Below are 19,816 nucleotides of genomic sequence, written 5' to 3' on the forward strand. Positions count from 1 at the left end.
CTCCTGGCTCCACCCCCAGTGTCTCCTGGCTCCACCCCCAAAGTCCCCAGATATTTCTTGAATTGGACCCAGCAACCCTATCATCTAGCCTCTGTTTCAAAACCTCCTGAGGAAGCCTGTTCCACCGAATCCAGGACATTCCAGAATTCGTGAGGCTGGCTGCTGAGTCAGACCGTTAGGCCCCTCGAGGCCAGTATTGTCTAGCCAGACTGGCAGCCATGTTCCAGGGTCTTCGGTCCCAAGAATAACCCAAAAAGGTGACGGTGAAAGCAGGGCCTGTAGGCTGCTGCACTGCAGCTGGGTAGAAGGAAGTGGGGATTTTCGATTTCTGCCTCAGCGCAACTGTCTTTGACACAGGCTCATGTGCTCGTTTGTCCGAGCAGCTGGTCTCATTTCAGGCAAGCAAGTTCAACTGATGGTCTTCTTCACTGCCTCCCCCACCCCCCCAAAAAGAAGAACTAGCATGAGAATCAAATTGAGTAACTGGCCCTCTCTTCCATTGCTCACGTATTCCTTCCCTCTCTGGCATTGCAGCATGAAACCCAGGGGACCGTGGTGCGTGACCGGATCTCTGTGGGCTGCATGGAGGGTTCTTTGCTGTCTTCTCCTGCCCCCGCCCCCCTGAGAATTAGCTCCAGCCACGACTGTTCTGCCCCGCCCCTGCTTCTCTTTGCCTTCAACACAACCAACACAACTGCGTTTAACTTTAAAAGGGGTAAATTCTCTGAGATGAGGAGGCATGTGAAGAGGAAAGGTAAAGGAAAGGTAAAGAGAGTCAAAACCCTTGGGGACGCTTGGAGGCTATTTAAACTACAAACCTAGAAGCTCCGATAAAATATTTACCACAAGTCAGGAAAGGCACAAATAGGTATTTAAAATAGCCTGCATGGTTAACAAACAAAGTAATGGAAGCTGTAAAAGGTAAGAAGGATTCCTTTAAAGCTAGTCCAAGTGAGATTAATAAAAGGGAACCCAGGCTGTGGCAAATCAAATGCAAGACTGTGATCAGGCAGACAAAAAGGGACTATGAGGAGCATATTGCAAAAAACATAAAAACCAACAATTTCTTCAAATATATTAGAAGCCGGAAACCAGCCAGGGAGGCAGTGGGGCCCTTGGATGACCAAGGGGTAAAAAGATTACTGAAGGAGGATAGGGAAATGGCTGAGAAGCTGAATGCATTTTTTGCCTCCGTCTTCACTGTGGAAGACAAGAAGTGTTTGCCCACTCCAGAACCACTAATTTTGGAAGGGGTGTCGAAGGACCTGAGTCAGATTGAGGTGATCAGAGAGGAGGTCTTACAACTGATAGACAAATTAAAAATAAGTAAGTCACCAGGCCTGGATGGCATACATCCAAGAGCTCTGAAAGAACTCAAAGGTGAATTTATGAATCGCCTGACAAAAATATGTAATATTTCATTGAAGTCTGCCTCCGTTCCTGAGGAATGGAAGGTAGCAAATGTCACCCCCATCTTTAAAAAGGGTTCCAAAGGAGATTCAGGAAATAACAGGCCAGTCAGTCTGACTTCAATACCAGGAAAGTTGGTGGAAATCAAGGACAGAATGAGTAGGCATATTGATGAACACAAGTTATTGAGGAAGACTCAGCATGGGTTCTGTAAGGGAAGATCTTGCCTCACTAGCCTGTTACATTTCTTTGAGGGGGTGAACAAACATCTGGACAAAGGAGACCTAATAGATGTTGTTTACCTTGACTTCCAGAAAGCTTTTGATAAAGTTCCTCATCAAAGGCTCCTTAGTAAGCTCGAGAGTCATGGAGTAAAAGGACAGGTCCTCTTGTGGATCAAAAACTGGCTGAGTAATAGGAAGCAGAGAGTGAGTATAAATGGGCAGTCTTCGCAGTGAAGGACAGTAAGCAGTGGGGTGCCGCAGGGCTCAGTACTGGGTCCTATGCTCTTTAACTTGTTCATAAATGATTTGGAGTTGGGAGTAAGTGGTGAAGTGGCTAAGTTTGCAGATGACATTAAATTGTTCAGGGTGGTAAGAACCAGAGAGGATTGTGAGGCACTCCACAGGGATCTGTTGAGGCTGGGTGAGTGGGCGTCAACGTGGCAGATGAGGTTCAATGTGGCCAAGTGCAAAGTAATGCACATTGGGGCCAAGAATCCCAGCTACAAATACAAGTTGATGGGGGTGTGAACTGGCAGAGACTGACCGAGAGAGAGATCTTGGGGTCGTGGTAGATAACTCACTGAAAATGTCAAGACAGTGTTCGGTTGCAATAAAAAAGGCCAACGCCATGCTGGGAATTAATAGGAAGGGAATTGAAAACAAATCAGCCAGTATCATAATGCCCCTGTATAAATCGATGGTGCGGTCTCATTTGGAGTACTGTGTGCAATTCTAGTCACCGCACCTCAAAAAGGATATTCTAGCATTGGAAAAAGTGGAGAAAAGAGCAACTAGAATGATTACAGGCTTGGAAACCCTTCCCTATGAAGAAAGGTTAAAACGCTTGGGGCTCTTTAGCTTGGAGAAACGTCGACTGCGGGGTGACATGATAGAGATTTACAAGATTATGCATGGGATGGAGAAGGTAGAGTAAGAAGTACTTTTCTCCCTTTCTCACAATTCAAGAACTCGTGGCATTCGAGGAAATTGCTGAGCAGTCAGGTTAAAACAGATAAAAGGAGGTACTTCTTCACCCAAAGGGTGATCAACATGTGGAATTCACTGCCACAGGAGGTGGTGGTGGCTACAAGCATAGCCATCTTCAAGAGAGGGTTAGATAAAAATACAGAGCAGAGGTCCATCAGTGGCTATTACCCACAGTGTGTGTGTATATATATATTTCACCACTGTGTGACACAGAGTGTTGGGCTGCATGGGCCATTTGCCTGATCCAACATGGCTTCTCTTATGTTCTTATTTTCACGGCAAGCTTTTTACAAGGTGGTTTGCCCTTGCCTTCCCCAGTCACCCACACTTTACCCTCAGCAAGCTGGGTACTCATTTGACCGACCTCGGAAGGAGTCAACCTTGAGCCGGCTACCTGAACCCCGCTTCCGCTGAGATCGAACTCAGGTCGTGAGCAGGGGCTGCTGAAAGAAATATACAGGATCCAATAAAATCTGTGCAGAGTGGGGCAGGTTTCTTCTTGCTGCTTTGCAGATTTTCTTTTTTAAAAAAAACCTGTTTAATTAAATATTTCCAGCCTGCTCTTCTGAAAAGTTTGGTTAGCGCAGCTTGCAAAATAAGCTACAAAATCACAATATAAACCTCAAAAGCGATAAAAGGAAAACCTAAAATCACCAAGCTCAGCTGCAGAGCGTCTGTCAGCTAAAATGATGCCGCTTATCAGAACAGAACCGGCATGACCGAGAAGTCACATGGACATTTCAAAAGAAGGACTTTCTGCGGTGTCTAAATAGCAGCAATGAAAGGACAGGGCGGACCCCTCTCGGAGGGAATTCCAGATTTACTTCGGGCGTATATGAAATATTTCTATGCCATCTACGGTTGCCAAGTCCCATTCAAAAAGTATCTGGGGACTTTGGGGGTGGAAACAAGAGGATTTGGGGGTGGAGCCAGGAGACACTGGGGGTGGAGCCAGGAGCAAGGTTGTGACAAGTGCAATTGAACTCCAAAGGGAGTTTTGGCCATCACATTTAAAGGGACCGCACACCTTTTTAAATGCCTTCCTTCCATAGGAAATAATGAAGGAAATAGTCACCTTCTTTGGGGGCTCATAGAATTGGACTCCCAGGTCCAATCTTTGTGAAACTTGGGGGGTATTTTGGGAAGAGGGACTAGATGCTATACTGAAAATGTGGTGCCTCTACCCCAAAAAACAGCCCCTCCAGAGCCCCAGATACCCACAGATCAATTCTCCATGATTTTCTATGGGAATAAATCCCCACAGGGAATAATAGAGTTCCCAGCAGACATTTCCTCCCCTCCCCCTGCTTTCTGATGACCCTGAAGCGGGGGGGAGGGTCTCCAAACCGGGGGATCCCCTGCCCCCACCTGGGGATTGGCAACCCTACAGGTAGTACTTCCTTTTGTCTGTCCTAACTGGCAGCGGCTCTCCAGGGTCTCATGCGGAGGTTTTTCACGCCTACTTGTCTGGACCCTTTTTAGTGGAGATGCCGGGGATTGAACCTGGGACCTCCTGCTTACCAAGCAGATGCTCTACCACTGAGCCACCATCCCTCCCCTAACTAGCAGTGGCTCTCCAGGGTCTCAAGCTGAGGTTTTTCACGCCTACTTGCCTGGACCCTTTTTAGTTGGAGATGCCGGGGATTGAACCTGGGACCTTCTGCTTCCCAAGCAGATGCTCTACCACTGAGCCACCATCCCTCCCCTAACTGGTAGCAGCTCTCCAGGGTCTCAAGCTGAGGTTTTCCACGCCTACTTGCCTGGACCCTTTTTAGTGGGGATGCCGGGGATTGAACCTGGGACCTTCTGCTTCCCAAGCAGATGCTCTGCCACTGAGCCACCATCCCTCCCCCAACTGGCAGTGGCTCTCCAGAGTCTCAAGCTGAGGTTTTTCACGCCTACTTGCCTGGACCCTTTTTAGTTGGAGATGCCGGGGATTGAACCTGGGACCTTCTGCTTCCCAAGCAGATGCTCTACCACTGAGCCACCATCCCTCCCCTAACTGGTAGCAGCTCTCCAGGGTCTCAAGCTGAGGTTTTCCACGCCTACTTGCCTGGACCCTTTTTAGTGGGGATGCTGGGGATTGAACCTGGGACCTTCTGCTTCCCAAGCAGATGCTCTGCCACTGAGCCACCATCCCTCCCCTAACTGGCAGTGGCTCTCCAGGGTCTCAAGCTGAGGTTTTTCACGCCTACCTGCCTGGACCCTTTTTAGTTGGAGATGCCGGGGATTGAACCTGGGACCTCCTGCTTACCAAGCAGATGCTTCACCACTGAGCCACTGTCCCTCCCTCTCTGTTATTTGAAAGGGGAGGTAATCTGTTTACAGCCCTATCTAATACTTCGTTTGGCTACGGACACACTGAAAGTGAAAATCACAGCCGATTTCCTTGTTCTGGGCGGGCTCATGTGATGACACGGGGAAACTTTCTGGTAACTACAACAGGCAGGGTGTGTGAGAGGTTCACTCGAGCGACGGCAAGCTGCGAGACAGGTAGGGGAAAGAGTCCTTGCTCCTTTCTGCTGTGCTGTTGGAAGAGCTCGCCTTCACCACATCTCCAGGCCTGGCTTTCTGAAAGGCGTTGTGAGGTGCGTACGCAAACTGATCTTTTCGCCACATTTCTCTCTTTTCGAGGCAGGGCCAAAGAGGAAGTGAGTTGTTCTTTGGAAACAGGGGGCAGGGGGCATTGTGGCTTTTTAATCGGAATGTGTATTTTGCGTGGGTAACACCTGCATCCTGCCCGAGCTGGCCAAGGCTAGAGAGATGTTGGAAGCTGAGCAGGGGCAGCCTTGGATGGGGATCTCCAAGGAAGTCCAGGGCTGCCGCACAGAGGCAGGCAATAGGAAACCCACCTCTGTTCATCTCTTGCCTTGAACGGGATCTCCATAAGTTGGCTGTGATTTAATGATGCTTCATTTCTGCTCTGAGAGCCAGTTTGGTGTAGTGGTGAAGTGCTCGGACTCTTATCTGGGAGAACCGGGTTTGATTCCCCACTCCTCCACTTGCGGCTGCTGGATCGGCCTTGGGTAAGAAGAAGAAGATATTGGATTTATATCCCGCCCTCCACTCCGAAGAGTCTCAGAGCGGCTCACAATTTCCTTTACCTTCCTCCCCCACAACAGACACCCTGTGAGGTGGGTGGGGCTGGAGAGGGCTCTCACAGCAGCTGCCCTTTTAAGGACAACCTCTGCCAGAGCTATGGCTGACCCAAGGCCATGCTAGCAGGTGCACGTGGAGGAGTGGGGAATCAAACCCGGTTCTCCCAGATAAGAGTCCGCACACTTAACCACTAAGCCATAGCTCTTTCCAGTTGTCCTTGAAAGCGCAGCTGCTGTGAGAGCTCTCTCAGCCCCATGTACCTTTTGAGAGCCAGTTTGGTGTAATGGTTAAGTGTGCGGACTCTTATCTGGGAGAACTGGGTTTGATGCCCCCGCTCCTCCACTTGCACCTGCTGGAATGGCCTTGGGTCAGCCATAGCTCTTGTAGGAGTTGTCCTTGAAAGGGCAGCTGCTGTGAGAGCCCTCTCAGCCCCACCCACCTCACAGGGTGTCTGTTGTGGGGGGAGAAAGATAAAGGAGATTGTGAGCCGCTCTGAGACTCTGCAATTCAGAATGTAGGGCGGGATATAAATCCAATATCATCTTCTTCTTTTGTTTCCCCCATTCATACTTCAGATTTTTGGGGCAAGCACAGACTTTCTTTTTCTTTTCTTTTTTCTAAAAAAAACATATATCTACAGCATTTTGCAAATGGATAATAGGAACATGTTCTTACTGTCTCTGAATGATTCTCTGGATCTTCTCCCAGGTCTGTTGTGTGATAATCTGGTCTGGAATTACCTGTTGATAGATTCAGGTGGGTAGAATCATAGCATCATAGAGTGGGAAGGGACCTCCAGGGTCATCTAGTCCAACCCCCTGCACAATGCAGGAAACTCACAGACACTTCCCCCTCAATTCACAGGATCCTCCTTGCTGTCAGATGGCCATCTAGCCTCTGCTTAAAAACCTCCAAGGAAGGAGAGCCCACCACCTCCCGAAGAATCATAGAATCCTAGAGTTGGAAGGGACCTCCAGGGTCATCTAGTCCAGCCCTCTGCACAATGCAGGAAACTCACAAATACTCCCCCCTAAATTCACAGGATCTTCATTGCTAGCCTCTGCTTAAGATAGATAGATAAATTTATTGTCATTGTTCTCAAAAAAAGAAAATGAGAGCAACGAAATGAGGTGCTCTTCCACAGACATACCAACACATCAACACCCAAAAAAAGGACATATACATAGACCATTTAAATGCATCTAAAAACAAATAACCATTCATAACCCTGCATTTAGCCTAACCACGGCACTTGGATAGAAGCTGCCCCTGAATCTATTTGTCTTAGCCTTCAACACTCTATATCGCCTCCAAGGAAGGAGAGCCCACCACCTCCCGAGGAGGAAGCCTGTTCCACTGAGGAACCGCTCTAACGGTCAGGAAGTTCTTCCTAATGTTGAGCCGGAAACTTTTGATTTAATTTCAACCCATTGGTTCTGGTCCTACCTTCCGGGGCCAGAACCGATGGATCGAAATTAAACCTGGGGATTAGCAAACACTAGAAATCAACCACTGCGTTTTTATGTTGCAATTAAGCAATTCCTTTCATCATGATGCAATTATATTATTATCGTCACAAACCAAAATTCATTAAATGTGCATAGAAAGATCAAAATGTTATTTCACACCACTCTTGCAAGGCAGTACTTTCACAACCAGAATGTCATTTCACATCACTCTTGCGAGGTAGTACTTTACAGCCCACTGTCTCAGTTCGCCTTTGCTTGAAAGACGCAGACAGCGCCACGCTTGCATATGATTCCTCCTATGGGTAGCAGACCGAAGTCTGACAGGTGTGGTGGCTACGCAGGTCTTAGGTTCAGTTCTGTGCTTCGTTCACCTTCCACTGGCTGCTTTCTTTGAGCTTTGGAACCCACGCTAAAGGCAATGGCTCACACATTACAATACAATGTTACTTTGCAGCTTGCCTGAATTTTGGTTTGTGATGATAATAATAATATATCAAAGATTTCAGGTTTTCACGGCTGGTAACATCATTAGGGTTTGTAGAATCTTTCGGGCTCAAGTGCCGTGTTCTACTGGAGAAAGTTTTCCTTCCAGACGTTTCGTTCTCAGCTGCGGAGAACATCCTCAGTGGCGTTGCAGCCGGAGCAGGTGCTCTGACCTTCTTGGCTGCTGTGCATTGAGTGGGGCCAGGGCTGCTGGAGAGCTGGCCCCTTCCATGGGCGGACTCTACTCATACTAGTGGATTCATACTCCAAGTGGTTGGAGGTGGTCCAGGTGCCCTCGCCATCATCGCAGGCGACCATCAAGGCTCTGAGGGCCAACTTTGCAACCCACGGGTTGCCGGAGACCATCGTCACCGACAACGGCACAGCATTCACGTCCGCAGTGTTCCAGGACTTCTTAGCCAGGAACTTATAAATAGCAGCTCTCCAGCAGCCCTGGCCCCACTCAATGCACAGCAGCCAAGAAGGTCAGAGCGCCTGCTCCGGCTGCAACGCCACTGAGGATGTTCTCCGCAGCTGAGAACGAAACGTCTGGAAGGAAAACTTTCTCCAGTAGAACACGGCACTTGAGCCTGAAAGATTCTACAAAGCCTAATAATAATATAATTGCATCATTAAGAAATTGCTTAAGCATTTATTTGCAACATAAAACCACAGTGGTTTGTTTCTAGTGTTTGCCCACCTGGAGATTGGCACCTCTACTATCCAGTGACCCCTGTTTCATGCCCTGGCATAAACGTCTTGGGGAACCCTGCCATAAACTTGTGGTCAACTTTTGAGCAAAGCTATACTTTTGAACATTTAAAACTTGCTTCTATCACAAAAGAAATGTTACCTACCTCTTTCACTAACCCTTGACTTTGGAGGAAGTTGGCAAAAGATAAATCCCCATTTCCTGCAGTCTTTCTTTGTAGCTGAGTAAACAATAACACCATAAAAGCAGTTCCTTTTTCAGAAAAGCTGAATGCTGTGCTTTTGCGTGTGAAATAACCCCAGGATGGTGGTGGTGGAACAGACAATGAGGTTTGCATCTGGGTTCCTATCAGTCAGGGGCTCTGGTGGTGTCAAGGAAGTAACCGTATCTCAGACCAATTTCGCATGAGGTTTGTTCTCCGTGGCGCAGTGTTAAAGCTGCAGTGCTTCAGTCCTAAGCTCTGCTCACGACCTGAGTTCGATCCCCGGCGGAAGCTGGGTTTTCAGGTAGCCGGCTCGAGGTTGACTCAGCCTTCTATCCTTCCGAGGTTGGTAAAATGAGTACCCAGCTTGCTGGGGGGGGGGAATGGAGATGACTGGGGAAGGCAAGGGCAAACCACCCCGTAAAAAGTCCGCCATGAAAACGTTGTGATGCGACGTCACCCCAGAGTCAGAAACGACTGGTGCTTGCACAGGGGACCTTTGCTTTCCTTTGAACATATATGAACATATGAAGCTGCCTTATACTGAATCAGACCCTGGGTCCATCAAAGTCAGTATTGTCTACTCAGACTGGCAGCGGCTCTCCAGGGTCTCAAGCTGAGGTTTTTCATGCCTATTTGCCTGGACCCTTTTTAGTTGGAGATGCTGGGGATTGAACCTGGGACCTTCTGCTTACCAAGCAGATGCTCTACCACTGAGCCACCATCCCTCCCCTCCTTGAGACCAACAAAAGAGCCCCGTGGCGCAGAGTGGTAAAGCTGCAGTACTGCTGTCCTAAGCTCTGCTCATGACCTGAGTTTGATCCCCGGCCGTGAAATCGTTGTGAAAGCAACGTCACCTCAGAGTTGGAAACGACTGGTGCTTCCATCGGGGACCTTTCCTTTTCCTTGTTCTGGGTGGGGAGCTCTTTTGCTCCTGGGGCTTCTCTCTGTTTCTGCACAAGTTGCCCCAGAGCTGTGATCTGGCGCGCCTCTATTCCGCAGCAAGCGAGATCCTCTGGCAAGCGGTTTCTGCTTGCTGCAGAAAAGCAGAGTGCCAACTAGCATATGAAAATGGAGAGAAGTCCAGGGGGCAAAAGGACTTTCCACCCAGAACAAGCCCAAGTGCGAAATCGGTCACAGTTTCTCCTATTTAGGAAAATCTTTTTTACAATCAGGGTTGTTCAGCCGGGGAATCAGCTCCTCTGGGAGGTGTTGAGCTCCCCCTCACTCGCAACCTTGAAGCAGCGGCTGGACGGAGCCTTGTCAGGGATGCTCTAAGTCAGGGTGGGGAACCTTTTTTCTGATAAACAATTTTATTAGTAACATATGGTAGCAAAACTATATCTACAACTTATAAAAGCTTAAAAGAAAAGAAAAAACTTTCTACCCCATATCTTACTTTCCCCCCCACCCCTCCCCCCGTTACTTGACCCCCACCAGTGTTATTTACTTAAAGAAAGTAAATATTAAAGGTACCCTTAACTGTTAAAGAAAAAACCCCAAAAGTTATATTCTTATTTTAAAAACCTTAATCATTATCAAAGATTGTCCAATGTCCTTTTATTTTCCACTCTTTTTCTACGTATCTTCTGAATTTCTTCCACTCCAACTTAAAAAGTTCCAAATCATAGTCTCTTAGTTTTCTTGTTAATTTGTCCATTTCACTCCATGACATAACTTTTGTAATCCAATCCCATTTCTCTGGTATTTTTTCTTGCTTCCACAGCTGCACATACAATGTCCTAGCAGCTGAGAGCAAGTACCATATTAAAGTTCTGTCTTCTTTTGGAAATTTTTCCATTTGTAATCCCAGCAGAAAAGTCTCTGCCACTTTATTGAATTCATATCCCAAAATCTTAGAAATCTCTTGCTGAATCATTTCCCAAAACATTTTAGCCCTTTCACAAGTCCACCACATATGGTAGAAAGAACCTTCATGCTTTTTACATTTCCAGCACCTATCTGGCATCTTGTTCATCTTTGCTAATTTTTTTAGAGTCATATACTATCTATACATCATCTTAAAACAGTTTTCTTTAATACTATGACATGTTGCGAGTTTCATAGAATTCTTCCACAGATATTCCCAAGATTCCATCTTTATTTCTTTATTTACATTAATTGCCCATTTTATCATTTGAGATTTCACTACTTCATCTTCTGTAGACCATTGTAAAAGTAATTTGTATACTTTTGAAATTAATTTCTCATTATCTCCAAGCAGAACTCTTTCCATTTCTGTTTGCTCCTTCCTTATTCCTTCGGTTTTAATATCATTCTAGGGTGGGGAACCTTTTTTCTGCCAAGGGCCATATGGATATTTATAACATCATTCGTGGGCCATAAAAAATTATCAACTTAAAAAACAGTGCTCCGCCAAGGGAGAATGATTCAGCCCAGCAAAATTCATGCAAATAATTATTTTTATATTTGAAGTCATGTGGGGAGAGCCTAATCTGGCACACACACACACACACACACACACACACACACACACACATGGCCCACTGCCCTAGGCAAATGCATAGATCACCAGGCCACCAGGAACTCACAGGGGTGGCCAACAGTAGCTCTCCAGATATTTTTTTGCCTACAACTCCCATCAACCCCAACCATTGGCCATGCTGGTTGGGGCTGATGGGAGTTGTAGGCAAAAAAACATCTGGAGAGCTACCGTTGGAAACCCCTGCATAGCATATTAGACAACATCCCCTAATATTAGTATATTAGGTCACACCCTCATTAGCATATTAGGCCACACCCTCTGTGATTCTATAAATCTATGTGTGGCACAGTCTACCAGCAGCGTTAGAAAAGAGCCAGAATCTAGGAGCACCTTAAAGACTAACAAAGTTTGTAGCAGAACAAAGCAGGGGTCGATGGCACCTTTAAGACCGACTTCATTTCATTCAGAACGTAAGCTTTCGTGTGCATGCCCACTGCTTCAGACGAGGAACGAGGTACAGTAAGCAGAGCCTCATATAGCTGGTGGGGTTTGGAATGCAAAGTGGGCTCACTTCTTCCAAAATCTTTAGGTTTCTAAGTCAGGCCTGTGTGTCCTATAGGCTCTGACTGTTCTAAGGCTAGCTATACATGTGTACGCACAGATTTGTGCATCCAGAGCCAGTTTGGTGTCGTGGTTAAGTGTGCAGGCTCTTATCTGGGAGAACCGGGTTTGATTCCCCACTCCTCCACTTGCACTGGCTGGAATGGCCATGGGTCAGCCAGAGCTCTGGCAAGAGTTGTCCTTGAAAGGGCAGCTTCTCAGCCCCACCTGGGGCTTTTTTTTGTAGCAGGAACTGCTTTGCATATTAGGCCACACCCCACTTATGTAGTCAATCCTCCAAGAGGTTACTGGGCTCTTCTTACAGGGCCTACTGTAAGCTCTTGGAGGATTGCCTACATCAGGGGTGTGTGGCCTAATATGCAAAAGTTTTTGCTACAAAAAAAACCCTGGCCCCACCCACCCCACAGGGTGTCTGTTGTGGGGGAAGAAGATGCAGGTGATTGTGAGCTGAGTGTTGGACTGGAAGGGCCATTGGCCTGATCCAACATGGCTTCTCTTATGTTCTTATGTGACACAGAGTGTTGGACTGGAGGGGCCACTGGCCTGATCCAACATGGCTTCTCTTATGTTCTTATGAGACACAGAGTGTTGGACTGGATGGGCCATTGGCCTCATCCAACATGGCTTCTCTTATGCTTTTATGTGACACAGTGTTGGACTGGAAGGGCCATTGGCCTGATCCAACATGGCTTCTCTTATGTTCTTATGTGACACAGAGTGTTGGACTGGAGGGGCCACTGGCCTGATCCAACATGGCTTCTCTTATGTTCTTATGTGACACAGAGTGTTGGACTGGATGGGCCATTGGCCTGATCCAACATGGCTTCTCTTATGTTCTTATGAGACACAGAGTGTTGGACTGGATGGGCCACTGGCCTCATCCAACATGGCTTCTCTTATGTTCTTATGTGACACAGAGTGTTGGACTGGAGGGGCCACTGGCCTGATCCAACATGGCTGATCTTATGTTCTTATGTGACACAGAGTGTTGAACTGGAGGGGCCACTGGCCTGATCCAACATGGCTGATCTTATGTTCTTATGTGACACAGAGTGTTGAACTGGAAGGGCCATTGGCCTGATCCAACATGGCTGATCTTATGTTCTTATGTGACACAGAGTGTTGAACTGGAAGGGCCATTGGCCTGATCCAACATGGCTTCTCTTATGTTCTTATGTGACACAGAGTGTTGAACTGGAAGGGCCATTGGCCTGATCCAACATGGCTGATCTTATGTTCTTATGTGACACAGAGTGTTGAACTGGAAGGGCCATTGGCCTGATCCAACATGGCTTCTCTTATGTTCTTATGTGACACAGAGTGTTGAACTGGAGGGGCCACTGGCCTGATCCAACATGGCTGATCTTATGTTCTTATGTGACACAGAGTGTTGGACTGGAAGGGCCATTGGCCTGATCCAACATGGCTGATCTTATGTTCTTATGTGACACAGAGTGTTGAACTGGAAGGGCCATTGGCCTGATCCAACATGGCTTCTCTTATGTTCTTATGTGACACAGAGTGTTGAACTGGAAGGGCCATTGGCCTGATCCAACATGGCTGATCTTATGTTCTTATGTGACACAGAGTGTTGAACTGGAAGGGCCATTGGCCTGATCCAACATGGCTTCTCTTATGTTCTTATGTGACACAGAGTGTTGAACTGGAGGGGCCACTGGCCTGATCCAACATGGCTGATCTTATGTTCTTATGTGACACAGAGTGTTGGACTGGAGGGGCCACTGGCCTGATCCAACATGGTTTCTCTTATGTTCTTATGTGACACAGAGTGTTGGACTGGATGGCCATTGACCTGATCCAACATGGCCTCTCTTATGTTCTTATGTTGCACAGAGTGTTGGACTGGATGGGCCACTGGCCTGATCCAACATGGCTTCTCTTATGTTCTTCTGTGACACAGAGTGTTGGACTGGATGGGCCATTGGCCTGATCCAACATGGCCTCTCTTATGTTCTTATGAGACACAGAGTGATGGACTGGAGGGGCCACTGGCCTGATCCAACATGGCTTCTCTTATGTTCTTATGAGACACAGAGTGATGGACTGGAGGGGCCACTGGCCTGATCCAACATGGCTTCTCTTATGTTCTTAGGAGCCGCTCTGAGACTCTGAGATTCAGAGTGGAGGGTGGGATATAAATCCAATATCTTCTTCTTCATCATCATCATCATCTTCTTCTAATGCCCTAAACTCCCTGTACCCCATGCTCTCTCTCCCTCTCCTCTACAGGAAGTTTGACTCCACAGGATGGAATTGTGGCCGTGGGTCGTCCTGGCATATGCCGTGTTGGCATCTGCAAGCTGGCAGAAGGACCCCGTGCTGGACAGCCACTGGGAACTTTGGAAGAAAAAATACAGCAAGGAATACCGAAACGAGGTAAGGGCACAGGCTGTAGTCCTCGCTTTCTCCCTCTCCCAAAAGACTAGAACTGGAGGGCATTCAAAGAAGCTGACGGGCAGCAGGTTCAGGAAGGAAAGAAGGAAAGGAAGTACTACCTTTAGGGTTGCCAATCCCCAGGTGGGGGCAGGGGATCCCCCGGTTTGGAGGCCCTCCCCCTGCTTCAGGGTCATCAGAAAGCGGGGGGAGGGGAGGGAAATGTCTGCTGGGAACTCTATTATTCCCTATGGAGATTTATTCCCATAGAAAATCATGGAGAATTGATCTGCGGGTATCTGGGGCTCTGGGGGGGGGGGCTGTTTTTTGAGGTAGAGGCACCAAATTTTTAGTATAGCATGTAGTGCCTCTCCTCCAATTTACCATTTTTAGGTAAAATAATAGAGAGGGCAGTGGCGTTGCAGTTGCAGAGCTTTCTGGATGACGCTTCCATCCTAGACCCTTGCCAGTCCGGCTTTCGCCCGGGCTATGGGACGGAGACAGTACTGGTCGCCCTGGTAGATGATCTCCAACGGCATCTGGATCGGGGTGGTGTGGCGGTGCTGATGCTGCTAGATCTGTCGGCCGCGTTCGACACGGTCGACCATCGGCTACTGACCTGCCGCCTCGCCGACATAGGGGTGAGGGGGTCTGCCTTACAGTGGCTCTCCTCCTTCCTCGAGGATCGGGGACAAAGGGTGGCTATTGGGGGCGAGCGGTCCCGGAGGCACACACTGGACTGTGGAGTGCCCCAGGGGGCAGTTCTCTCACCAATGTTATTCAATATCTACATGCGCCCTCTTGCCCAGATTGCCAGGGGATACGGACTTGGGTGCCATCAATACGCAGATGACACCCAACTCTATCTGCTGATGGACGGCCGGCCTGACTGCGTCCCTGAGAATTTAGACCGGGCCTTGCAGGATATGGCAACTTGGTTGAGGAGGAGCGGGCTGAAATTGAATCCAGCGAAGACAGAAGTCCTTTGTCTGGGTCGGGGCGCTCGGGAAGGGGAAATACCTCTTCCGGTCTTCGACGGGGTGCCGCTGAAAGCGGCGCACCGGGTTAGGAGTCTGGGAGTTTTACTGGAGCCTTCATTATCAATGGAGGCCCAGATTGTAGCCACCGCCAAGTCAGCCTTTTTCCATCTAAGGCGGGCAAGGCAGTTGGCTCCCTTCCTAGAGCGCCAGGATCTGGCAACGGTACTTCACGCAACGGTCACCTCGAGACTGGATTACTGTAATGCCCTCTACATGGGGCTGCCTCTGTACCGAACCCGGAAGCTGCAGCTGGTGCAGAATGCGGCGGCTAGACTGTTGCTGGGGCTTCCTAAATGGGAGCACATACAGCCTGGACTGCGCAAGCTGCACTGGCTGCCAGTTACATACCGGGTTCGTTACAAAGTGCTGGTCATTACCTTAAAGCCCTATATGGTCGAGGACCTGTCTACCTTAGGGACCGTCTCTCCCCATATGAACCCCAGAGAGCACTGAGGTCAGCCGGGAAAAACTTGTTGACTACTCCCGGACCGAGAGAGGTGAAGCTGCAATGTACCCGTAACCGGGCCTTCTCCTCTGTAGCCCCGAGCCTATGGAACCAACTTCCAGAGGAAATGCGGGCCCTGCGGGACCTTGAACAATTCCGCAGGGCCTGCAAGACCTTCCTCTTCCGACTAGCTTTCGCTGACGAAGGAAGAAATTGTTAATGATAACCGCCATCCTAAAGAACAGTATTAGCACTTTTATTAACTTAATTAACTAATTTTAAACCTAATCAGAATTTTAATGCTTAAATGTAATTTTGTGTTTTTTGCTTTTTTGTATAATTGAAATTTGTATGATGTTGTTAGCCGCCCTGAGCCTGCCTCGGCGGGGAGGGCGGGATACAAATAAAATTATCTATCTATCTATCTATCTATCCTCAAAATACCCCCCAAGTTTCAAAAAGGTTGGACACGGGGGTCCAATTCTACGAGCCCTCGAAGAAAGTGCCCATGTTGTAGACCCTCGCTGTAGTTAAGCCAAGAGGTATTTGGGGTATCAAAGGTCAATTTAGAAGTACTGTTGTCTCCAGGACTATGACTGGGAAAGATGCTTGAACCATTTCAAATTAGGCTTTGTAGGGCTGAGTTAGTGAGAGCAAAACAAAGACAGGTCTATAGAGAGCGCCGACCAATACGGGGAAAAAAGAACACCTGGGGAGCCACAATCAATTTTAGGAGTACCAGCTCTCAGCAGCTAGCAGCTGGCTGCGTAAGAAGAGGCAAGACAATAGAGACAGGAATTGGTACAGAGTTGTAATTGTCTCACTGAAAAACTGGTCTTAGGGACAAACAGAGCTCAAAAAAGTTTGCACACCCTGCAGGTGAACATCTGTTTCAAGAGGGGACTGGATGAACATATGGAGCAGAGGTCCATTTGTGGTTATCAGCCACAAGGGATCGTGGGAACACTCTGTCTGGGGCAGTGATGCTCTGGCTTCTTGGTGCTTTGTGGGGGGCAACTGTGGGAGTCCTTCTAGAGCCCTGGCCCTGTTGGTGGACCTCCTGGTGGCCTGGTTTTGGGCCGCTCTGTGACACAATGTTGGACTGTATGAGCCATTGGCTTGATCCAACATGACTTCTCTTGTGTTTTTATGTTTATATGTTTAGGTTTGGAACCCTTTCCCTATAAAGAAAGGTTAAAACGCTTGGGGCTCTTTAGAACGGATAAAAGGAAGTCCTTCTTCACCCAAAGGGTGATTAACATGTGGAATTCACTGCCACAGAAGGTGGCGGCGGCTACAAGCATAGCCAGCTTCAAGAGGGGATTGGATAAAAATATGGAGCAGAGGTCCATCAGTGGCTATTAGTCACAGCATATTATTGGAACTGTCTGGGACAGTGATGCTCTGTATTCTTGGTGCTTGCGGGGGGGGTGCAAAGTGGAAGGGCTTCTTGACCCACTTGTGAACCTTCTTATGGCATTTGGCGGGGGGGGGCAGGGTTTGGCCACTGTATGCCACAGAGTGTTGGACTGGAGGGGCCATTGGCCTGATCCAACATAGCTTCTCTTATGTTCTTATGAGACACAGAGTGTTGGACTGGATGGGCCATTGGCCTGATCCAACATGGCTTCTCTTCTGTTCTTATGTGTGTCACAGAGTGTTGGACTGGATGGGCCATTGGCCTGATCCAACATGGCTTCTCTTCTGTTCTTATGTGTGACACAGAGTGTTGGACTGGAGGGGCCACTGGCCTGATTCAACATGGCTTCTCTTATGTTCTTATGTGACACAGAGTGTTGGACTGGATGGGCCACTGGCCTGATCCAACATGGCTTCTCTTATGTTCTTATGTGACTCAGAGTGTTGGACTGGATGGGCCACTGGCCTGATCCAACATGGCTTCTCTTATGTTCTTATGTGACTCAGAGTGTTGGACTGGATGGGCCATTGGCCTGATCCAACATGGCTTCTCTTATATTCTTATGAGACACAGAGTGTTGGACTGGAGGGGCCATTGACCTGATCCAACATGGCTTCTCTTATGTTCTTATGTGACGTAGAGTGTTGGACTGGATGGGCCACTGGCCTGATCCAACATGGCTTCTCTTATGTTCTTATGTGACTCGGACTGGATGGGCCACTGGCCTGATCCAACAGGGCTTCTCTTATGTTCTTATGTGACTCAGAGTGTTGGACTGGATGGGCCACTGGCCTGATCCAACATGGCTTCTCTTATGTTCTTATGTGACTCAGAGTGTTGGACTGGATGGGCCATTGGCCTGATCCAACATGGCTTCTCTTATATTCTTATGAGACACAGAGTGTTGGACTGGAGGGGCCATTGACCTGATCCAACATGGCTTCTCTTATGTTCTTATGTGACGTAGAGTGTTGGACTGGATGGGCCACTGGCCTGATCCAACATGGCTTCTCTTATGTTCTTATGTGACTCAGAGTGTTGGACTGGATGGGCCACTGGCCTGATCCAACATGGCTTCTCTTATGTTCTTAGTTATGTCTGGGGCAGTGATGCTGTGTCTTCTTGGTGCTTGGGGCGGGGGGGCAAGAGTGGGAGGGCTTCTGAAGTCCTGACACTGCTGGTGGACCTCCTGATGGCTCCTGGGTTTTGGCTGCTGTGTGACACAATATGTAGCACTGGATGGGCCATTGGTTTGATCCAACATGGCTTCTCTTGTATTCTTATGACCAAAAATATATCTTCAGGATTTCTGGAGGATTAAGACTTAAACACAAATGGTTTTCTTAACATTTTCTTCTGTTTTGTATGCTAACCAGGGGCTTCTGCTTTGATTTCTAGAAAGAGGAAGAGAATCGCCGTATGACTTGGGAAAACAACTTGAAATTGATCACGTTGCATAATCTTGAACGCTCTCTGGGACTGCATTCCTTCGAGCTTGGCATGAATCATCTTGGCGATATGGTTAGTAAACCTGTGTTATATAGCAGGGGTGGTCAATGGTAGCTCTCCAGATGTTTTTTGCCTGCAACTCCCATCAGCCCCAGCCAGCATGGCCAATGGCTGGGGCTGATGGGAGTTAAGAACATAAGAGAAGCCATGTTGGATCAGGCCAATGGCCCCTCCAGTCCAACACTCTGTGTCACACAGTGGCCAATATATGTGTGTGTGTGTGTGTATACACACACACACACAAAACCATATACATACATACATGCACGCACACACACACACACAAACACACACACATATATATTTATACACACTGTGGCTAATAGCCACTGATGGACCTCTGCTCCATATTTTTATCCAGTCCCCTCTTAAAGCTGCCTATGCTTGTAGTCGCCACCTCCTGTGGCAGTGAATTCCACATGTTAATCACCCTTTGGGTTAGGGTTGCCAAGTCCAATTCAAGAAATATCTGGGGACTTTGGGGGTAGAGCCAGGAGACTTTGGGGGTGGAGCCAGGAGACATTAGTGGTGGAGCCAAAATCAAGGCTGTGACAAGCATAATTGAACTCCAAAGGGAGTTCTGGCCATCACATTTAAAGGGACGGCACACCTTTTCAATTCCTTCCTTCCATAGGAAATAATGAAGGATAGGGGCACCTTCTTTTGGGTCTCATAGAATTGGACCCCCTGGTCCAATCTTTTTGAAACTTGGTGGGTATTTTGGGGAGAGGGACTAGATACTATACTGAAAATTTGGTGCCTCTACCACAAAAAACAGCTTCCCCCCCCCAGAGCCCCAGATACCCGCGGATCAATTCTCCATGATTTTCTATGGGAATAAATCTCCATAGGGAATAACAGAGTTCCCAGCAGACATTCCCCTTCCCTCCCCCTGCTTTCTGACGACCCTGAAGCGGGGAGGGGGGGCCTCCAAACCAGGGGATCCCCATGCCCCCACCTGGGGATTATACAACACACAGAGAGTAACACGGCAAAAGGACAAAAAAAAAAATCATAACCCACTGTGAAAACCAGCTTCTATTATCAAATTATACAAGGTCAACAAACTTAAACATGCTCATATACAAATTCCACCGTCATAAATTACAGAACAACCATAACTTTTAGTCCTTAATAGAAAAGGAAGCATTAGCACCAAGAGTCCTCCTTTTCATCCTGTGGTAAAACTTCCCATCTCATTCCATGCAATGCTGGTGTCGTACTCCAGATGTTTAATGTCTGTCCACAGATGCAGCCAATAATCCAAGTTTCCAAGGACAAGGTCGTACTGAACCCTTGTTTCGTGTGAGCTTCTTCAAGCTGCAGTAAGCCTTTTCAAGCTGCAACAATCCTCT

General features: G+C 48.0%; 1 protein-coding gene across 1 annotated transcript in view; it reads left to right on the forward strand.

Annotated features, from left to right (window-relative positions):
• The first annotated feature begins 5,031 nt into the window (after positions 1 to 5,031).
• Positions 5,032 to 19,816, forward strand: part of LOC132590777 (cathepsin S-like) — a 32,491-nt gene continuing 17,706 nt past the window's right edge. Inside the window, exons 1-3 of the mRNA XM_060263698.1 lie at positions 5,032 to 5,209; positions 13,904 to 14,050; positions 18,351 to 18,473. Of these exons, the coding sequence (XP_060119681.1) occupies positions 13,922 to 14,050; positions 18,351 to 18,473 (252 nt within the window). The 5' untranslated portion in view covers positions 5,032 to 5,209; positions 13,904 to 13,921. The remainder of the gene's footprint in view (positions 5,210 to 13,903; positions 14,051 to 18,350; positions 18,474 to 19,816) is intronic.

The sequence above is a fragment of the Heteronotia binoei genome, unplaced genomic scaffold (genome assembly GCF_032191835.1).
Source record: "Heteronotia binoei isolate CCM8104 ecotype False Entrance Well unplaced genomic scaffold, APGP_CSIRO_Hbin_v1 ptg000714l, whole genome shotgun sequence".
NCBI lineage: Eukaryota > Metazoa > Chordata > Lepidosauria > Squamata > Gekkonidae > Heteronotia > Heteronotia binoei.